Raw genomic sequence first — 7,834 nt, 5'->3', positions numbered from 1 at the left:
TTCCTGCTGTCAGCACACCAGAGTTTCATCAGTAGATGCTGCGTGCTGTTTAACCCCTGCATTGTCCAGTCTTGCTCAGATTAACAGCTACGTTGCATTTAAAGCCTTCAGCTACAGATGTTGAATTTACTCCATTAGTACTCACAACATTTTATTCATTAATGAGATTTTACTGTCTGGAAGTTGAACTATAGTGTAGACTGAGCACTAGAGTTTAGTTTACGGATTGTTTTGTCTGCACTCACTGTAGTCCCTTTTGTTTGACGTGTTTAGAATCACAAAACTTAAATGATGAATGAGTAGCCCTAGTGTCTGTTACTGGGAGTATCTGCTGAGCCAGTGAAAGGTCACAGTTAAACGTTATTCAAAAATAATTAGAAATGCAGATGAAATCATTTTGGAGACTAAATTTTCCATTAACATTGTCTCTTTCAAGCTGTTTTTCCTGTTGCAGTCACTTGAATTCCTAAAAAGAAATTTAAATTATTGTTTTTTCACAATTTTTTCCTAAGGGAGATTAGAATCTTACTTTCTTTTCCCAAAAGTTGAAAATACCAATTTTTCAATAATGTTCCCAGGTTTAAGAACAGGTTTTTTTCTTTGCATGTAGATATATGAAAAATGATTTAAACCGTCTACAGCTGCATTGCAAAAACAGAGAGTACGGCTGTGAAATGGTTTGTTCTCTGGAGTCCATAGACAGGCATGAAAGGGAGTGTGAGTACAGCCAGATACCTTGCTCCAATGCCGGTGAGTAACATTCCAGCAAGTGGAATTCTTTATATTCAGAAAACATGTGTTTATCATCTTCCTCTCAGCAGAACAACAATAATGGCCATTATTTTCCAACAGAAATTCAAGGCTTTGGCATGCTCTGCACTTTACAACAGTGTTTTGGAACAGCATACACTACTGATTTATGACAGTCATGATGATTAGCAACTTTCATATCCAAGAGCTAACCAAAATAATTGAGCATGATGGACTTCAGATTTATGGAAATGTAGTAGTGCATTTGTTTCACATTCTGTCAAGTTATGAGTTTGTTTCCCAATGCTCATTGCATGTTCTGGTGTTTGGACCAATGCAGCAGTCCCTACAGAACACTTCTGGTCACAATTTATTTATAAAGCAGCTGGTTGCCTGGTGCATGTGCAGCTGTTCACTCTGTCCCTTGGTTTTAAGAAAAATGTGTCTTGGAAATAAGAGTTGTTCTAAGCTAAATTCTGGTTAGAATTATGTTTGTGCTAAGGGTTTTATTTCAAACAAGCCTACACCTCCTGATGAAGAAACATAGTGCTAAAAAGGAACATACTGTTAAAATTTCCCAGTCAGTTTCATTCAAAATGTTGTATGTTCCCAGATAAACTTAATTAATGATGCCAAGGGCATAGTCGAGTCTGCCATTGTAATTAATTGAGATGATTAAGGAGCTAGAATTGCTCCACTAGAAGTTATAATTTCTCTCAGCAGTAAGTGGCTCCTGCAGATGCTTCAGGTTCACCTGTTCTGCTCCCTACAGAAACAGTAGTGTTCGTAGTTACCACACCCGATGGCTTGTGTGGGAGGCCTCTCACATCTCTTGAACTCTTTCAAGAATACATTGGAGTGTATTTTGAGTACCTCAATTACAAATCATTAAACTTACTAGTAAAGCGGTTCTAAGAAGCCTCTTTTGTCACTTTCTGCTGTGGTTTGTTGTCAAGTTTCATTACTGCATTGTTTCAGCTTCCTTGCATTGATTTTTATCTTCAAATTCAGTGCAGGTTTGTATTACAGCAAACGGTGCCTCAAAGATCGAACATGAAAACTATAAACTTCAAGTTTAGAGTGTTAAATGTAGCAATAATTTATATAATGTTCATTTTTACTTTTGATCACTATAGAACTGCAAATTTTGTATCCTAGAATTTCTGTGGAAATGTTTCTATTTTAGTATCCTTATGAAGTGTTCATAAATATAATTGTTTATTTATGTGGTCTAGTATGTTATAGGCAAGGCCAACAGGAAAACAAGGTTACATTGCATCTCATCCACATCTCTCATACTATATGTCTTTGGACTTTTCACCCTGAATTTGATAGCCTAATTTTTTTTTCATACATGTGCATTCTTCATCAATTCCAGTCACTGCAATCTGATGGAAGCATGGACAAGCTGTGGTGTCTTAGCTTGGCATTAGTATTGTCATTGCTAAAGTTGCTTTAATGCCAGAACAGCAGTAGAAGCCTTTACAGAAAATACCTCTTTCCAGTCTTTTAGTATTTTCAGTGAATGGATGAATCTCCTCACTAGACTTTTAAAGTGTTGTATGAGTAGCTGTGAGTGCATAACTGTCGTATTTCATGTTCTAAAGAAATCACTTCTTTCATTCTTCTAACAGATTGACAGTTGCTTAGCTCAGGATATTGCAGCTTCCTTTCTTGAGTGCTTTTGTTTGGAATTCATCAAACTGCTTTTGTTCCTTATAAATGACTGGCTCCCCTTGCTGTTCCCTGCTCAGGCTGTACAGTGCAGATTGAGCGGCGTAACTTGGACGGTCACCTGGCAGTGTGTGAGTTCCGGAGCCGCGAGTGCCCCAATGGCTGTGGCTACACCATCCTCAGCGCAGAGGACACACAGCACAACTGTGTAGCAGAGCTGAGAACTGAGCTGGAACTACTCCGGTATAAATCTTCTGCTTATTTGGTGTTTGTGTTAGTCTGGGCTTAAATCACTGCAGAAAGCACTTCAGGTACTAGCACTGGATCCTGCTATGTGCTAAGTGGTCTGTTAATTGCTTAATAAAACTCTGTTAATTGCTTAATAAAACTCTGGCCCATTAGTACTAAGTGTCAGAATAGACTGGAAGTTCTTTATGTTTTGATTCTTTTCCTGGTTTTTTTGTCCGAATTATTTTAAATCCTAAAATACCCCTGCTTGAGGTTGAACAGAACTGTGAGCTTTCTGTAGAAAACAACAAAATGCCTAAGAAAACTGAGGCAATGCAATTCCTTCCTTGGCCTGTTATAGACCCAAAGTCACATTATTTAATAATTAGATTTAGTTTGTTTTTACAGATCCAAAAGTTAAAAATCTTTGTTTTGGCAGGTACAGGTAGAATAAACCACTGAAGATCTAATTTTAATTTTTTATCAAAGTCCTGGTAGATTAATAACAGTTGTTGAATATTACTCTTGTTAACAGCACCTTATTTTCCTCTTATTTGTGTTTCTGTAGCTTTCTCTTTCCATTATATTCCAATTGGACACTTTTTTCCCCCATACTCCTGCCCATTTCTGTCTTTCAGCTAAGTGGTTGCTCTTGAACATTGCTGCAAAGTCAGGCTCTAATGTGCTTTAAATACATTGAGACACAAGGGATTCTGCTACCTGGTTTCTGAGCTCAAAAGGTTAATGTGATAACAGCTAGTTCTTGGCTCTGGAGATGAGTAATTAGTATATAATAGTTTACTGGACACTGTCAATTAGTGTCCACCATTAAAGTGGCAAATTTACATAGAACCCTGGAATCCATTAGGTTGGAAAAGACTTCTGAGGTAGTACTAAATAGTACTATCATGCTTCTACAGGGGTGTCCTGTAAAGTTTGATGAGAATCAGATTAGGCTGCTTTCTGGAATTTGAAAATAATTTTTTTTCTGTGCTTACAAGACTTAACAAGGAGAAATAAACTTTTTAGGTCAGAAATGATCTGCAGAGTGGAGGAGGCAAAACATGAGATGGAGTCAAGGTTAGATTCACAGAGAAGGCATATGGTCCAAAAAGAGAGTATTCTGCAGAATGAAATTGAAGAACTAAAGGTAAATACAACCATTACATTTTCTTTTTCTCTCTCTTAACAGCCAGATTTTTGCTTTTCCCAGCAGCAGTCTCTTATTTTGTAAATACAGCCTCATATAGATGAGATTACACTAAGTATGGGAAGCAAAACCAGCCAAGCTTTGCCAGGTTAATGAGCTCTGTTGAGAAGCAGGCTGAGGGCTGTATTCCCATGGCTGATCTGCTCCAGGCTCATTTGGAGCTCACCTGGGTACTCTGTGCAAGAACTGCAGTGTTCTGCATGCACATAACATTGCCAGCAGATCAGTCTGAAACTGTTTTTCAGTGTCTAAACATAGGGTGTACATCACAAATTGAATGTAAATAAACATCCAGCTCCTTTTTTTTTAAAGTGCTCTCCGAAGTGCCTTCGTGCAGTGCTGACACAGAGCCCTACTGCTGAGAGTGATATTTACACTGTGGTCCAGCTGTACTCAGAAGGTTGGAAAGTTGCACTGTTGATTTCATCAAGTAACAAGCAAGGCTGTCTTATTTCTTCACTCATCCAGTCCTTCCTGTATCACAGAATAATGATTTTTAAAGCCCAAAGCAATGGATGTGCTTTGTAGTTTACATTTTTGGTTTTACTGGATTTGATGTTCAATCCTTGAAGAATGTATCTGAATATAACCAAAACCTTATTTTGGTTGGGGTCTTGAAACAGAAAATGCAAGCAGCAACTGCGTAAACCCACAATTTCTTCTCACACTTTATAAGAAACCTTTTGAAAAACTGTGTTGGAATCTTTGACAAGACATCCTAGAAGGTGAATGCTGGATTGTGTCTCAAATTGTTCACTTCTGCTCTGCTATCAAAAAATTATTTCAGTATTGCTTAGTCTTTATACTCCATCACCCTCCATGCATGGCCAGTTCAATGTCAGCCCACTGTCCTGAGAGCAGTTTGTTCCTTGCAGTGAAGGTGTGTTTGCATTTCAGAGCCAGATGTCGCGGATGATGTCAGACGTGCGCTCTCTGATGGCCGCGGAGAGGCAGCACCGCCAAGAGCTGGAGCAAGCAGAGCTGGAAAAACGGGAGTTAATGGAGCTGCTGAAGGGGCTGCAGAAGGACTGTCGGTTAACTACCACAGAGGGAAGCAGGAAGTCAACAAATTTCCGTCCTCTGACACGACTAGAGAGTGTAAAAAGAAAACCCAGGGAAGTTACAGTTATCTAAACAGAAGTAAGCTCAAAACACTTTATCTTCTCATTTCTGTGACCATCTGGCAAACTTTTCTACTTTCTATGAATGATTGGTAAACTTTATATAATTTCTAATTTACTGGTTTTCTTTTCGAGTCTAGATTACAACTGAATTTCTTTTGAAGTCATAAAAACAAATGTGAGATTTTTTTTTTTTCTGAGACAACACTGGGCATTAAAACCAGTAATTGGCAAATACATTTTTAGCCAATGCTTTTATAAAAGGGGGGAAGGAGCCTTGATTTGTTATCTCTTCAGTACATCACTTCCAGGAGTCTTTGAAGCCTGAAAGCTAGAGCCTTTTAAAGTCAAGGATACAGACTGTAATGGACCAGGAAGGAGATAAACTTTAAGTATCTATGTTTCAAGCAAAAGAAAGCAAATGTGATCATTTGTAATGACATTTGGGATGTACTTCATTTTGGGAACAGTGAATAGTAGAATTAGTAAGTCACTGATAGAAATTAATATGATGTTGTTTGTTTATAGTCTGTAGAAGGTCTTATTTCAAAGGCGGAAAGCAAGCACTTTAAATTGTAATTCCTCTGCTCTGTAACAGCCTCAGGTGAGGTTCACTGTTGCTTTAAAGCTTCTCTAATTTCCCAGGCTGATACATACTTAAGAGACTAATACCAAAGCTCAAGGTAACAGAACAATCTAAAACCTTTGAAATAGATGTGTGAGTAACTTGGAGTTTGTGGGAAGGGTCTGCATTTTATTTAGAAATTCAAAGCTTTTGTATGTGAAAGTATCAACTGTTTCTACAGGGTCCTTTAGGCTGTTTGATACTCAGTGTCTTTAAAGCATATATGAATATCTAGAGTGTACTTAATTTTCTTTTGGCAGGTTTAGGTCACTTGAACATTAATATCCACAGCAGATGAATATTTGCACGGTCACTTGGACTTCAGGCATCTTTATTAGTGCTCAAGTTTGCAATAGGATCTTATAGCAGACCCACAAGTACTGAACCAAGGAGGCATTTGTCTGTAAGGACTGCATGAGACCTTTGTACAGTTCAAAGACTTTTCTCTAAACTTCTTACACAGTCTGTTCATGTTGTTTTCAGTGGTATAACTAAGCCATATTCTGTCCATTGCAGCTCATCAGTGGACTGACTGGGGAGGGATCAGCCCTCCTGCTCACTGTGTTAAATCAGTTTTGAACCTTCAGGAAAACGTGTGCAGGTTCAACAACCTGAATGAGTTAATGTTACAGTTTAGAAAGCAGATGCATTACTGTGCATGCCTTGCTGTCACTCAGAGCAATGCTTTTATATCTAACAGCATAACCGAAGGGGAGGTAGAAATCTACTTTAGCACATAGTCTGCATTGTGAAGACTTGTAGTCAGAGCTGTCTGAGTTTCAGGCATTGATAAATCCTTCTAACTGGCTGTTTCTTTCATACCACCAAGGTAGATGTGCACATATTCAGGTCTTGTCTATTTGAAAACTGATACAAATAGCTCTTCTGTGAAAGGTGTGGGGTTTTTTTCTGAAAGGAAACATTCATGGGAAGAGTTACATCCAAGTCTTCACATTTTCAGTCCTTATATATACAGTCATTGAGACCATTTGGGTCACTGTAGCAGTCTCAGCAACTCAGGATGTAGCACATCTCTTAAGCAGCCATATTTAACCATCTGGAACAGCAAACTAGTAGCTGTAATTTGGGAAGACCTTCATTAACATTAAACATTCAGTGGTCAATTCACTTACATCAGTGTGTGTATTAAAGCTGTAGGTAGACCGTAGGAATGCTATTACTGTGTTCTAAGTGAGCAAGCTGTTAGTGTCTGTGGTTTGTGTGACACTTGCAGCATTCACACTAATTTTGAAGCTTTTTGGCAACACCAGATTTCATGCTATTAGATTCAGTCGGTGCTTTTCTGTGTACTGTAACTGTGTGGTTCTGTGATGTGACTTTATCTACTTTGCCTAATGTGAAAGAAGAAAAATTACTTCAAAATCCTATAGAACTCAGATGGGCTGGATCAGCTTTCCGAGTCAGAGGGCAGTAACCCGATCTTTTCTGTTCTGACCACAGAAGAAAGCAAGTTATTACCTCTGTGCTTTCCCCATAATGGGATCTCTGCATTTGTTTGCTTTAGGAACTTCACCCACCTATTTATGTCTAAATTCCTTCTGGTATGGGAAATAGGGTTTATTTAATATTTACTTAGCGTTTGGCCTGCTGTCTTTTCCCTAAGTGACAGACATGAAACTGCATGAGAAAACGCAGGTGGTGAGGAAGGACTTTCTGCTGTGCAGTCCAGCTCTGGAAAGTCTGAACTTCCAGTGTGGAAATGTGGCAACACTTTATGTGCACCTGCTGCTGGAGTGACCTGTCAGCTTAGGTTTCCTTCAGCAGCAAAGAAGCACTTGCAGAGAGATTTTAAATGGGCACATAGTACCCAATAGCTTAAGGTCCCTCTGGTGACTTTAAGCTTTATCCTATTCCTCTGGATTGATAACTACTGTGCACTTCAGATTTTGCTCTGCTAATGAACCCCTGATGGGCTAGCATTGCTAGAGTATTGTCATCATTTGGACTTGCAATTGACTAGACTGAAACTAAATAGCCCATTGTGTTACTATTTCATCTACTTCTAGCTTTTCCGGTCTCATGTATTATGCAGCTCTTAATAGCAGTTGGCAGAAGCAAGGGATTTCTTTACTTTCTGTCAAATAGTCTGTTAATCCTTTTCATAAAAACTGAGGGCCCAAGTTGGGCGCCAAAATTTGTGCTGGTTTGAAAGCAAAACTGTGAGAGACTCCGAGTCAGAATGAAAATTTCACATGACCTACGCAA

General features: G+C 38.7%; 1 protein-coding gene across 1 annotated transcript in view; it reads left to right on the top strand.

Moving 5' to 3' along the window:
• Window positions 1-4,996, top strand: part of LOC103800094 (RING finger protein 151-like) — a 6,939-nt gene extending 1,943 nt beyond the window's left edge. The window contains exons 3-6 of the mRNA XM_009072457.1: window positions 611-750; window positions 2,505-2,667; window positions 3,682-3,802; window positions 4,760-4,996. Coding sequence (XP_009070705.1) covers window positions 611-750; window positions 2,505-2,667; window positions 3,682-3,802; window positions 4,760-4,996 — 661 coding nt within the window. The remainder of the gene's footprint in view (window positions 1-610; window positions 751-2,504; window positions 2,668-3,681; window positions 3,803-4,759) is intronic.
• Window positions 4,997-7,834: the final 2,838 nt, after the last annotated feature.

The sequence above is a fragment of the Acanthisitta chloris genome, unplaced genomic scaffold (genome assembly GCF_000695815.1).
Source record: "Acanthisitta chloris isolate BGI_N310 unplaced genomic scaffold, ASM69581v1 scaffold44463, whole genome shotgun sequence".
In the NCBI taxonomy this organism is placed as follows: domain Eukaryota; kingdom Metazoa; phylum Chordata; class Aves; order Passeriformes; family Acanthisittidae; genus Acanthisitta; species Acanthisitta chloris.
Note: the sequence above shows the minus strand (reverse complement) of the source record. Positions and strands in the feature narration are given on the sequence as shown.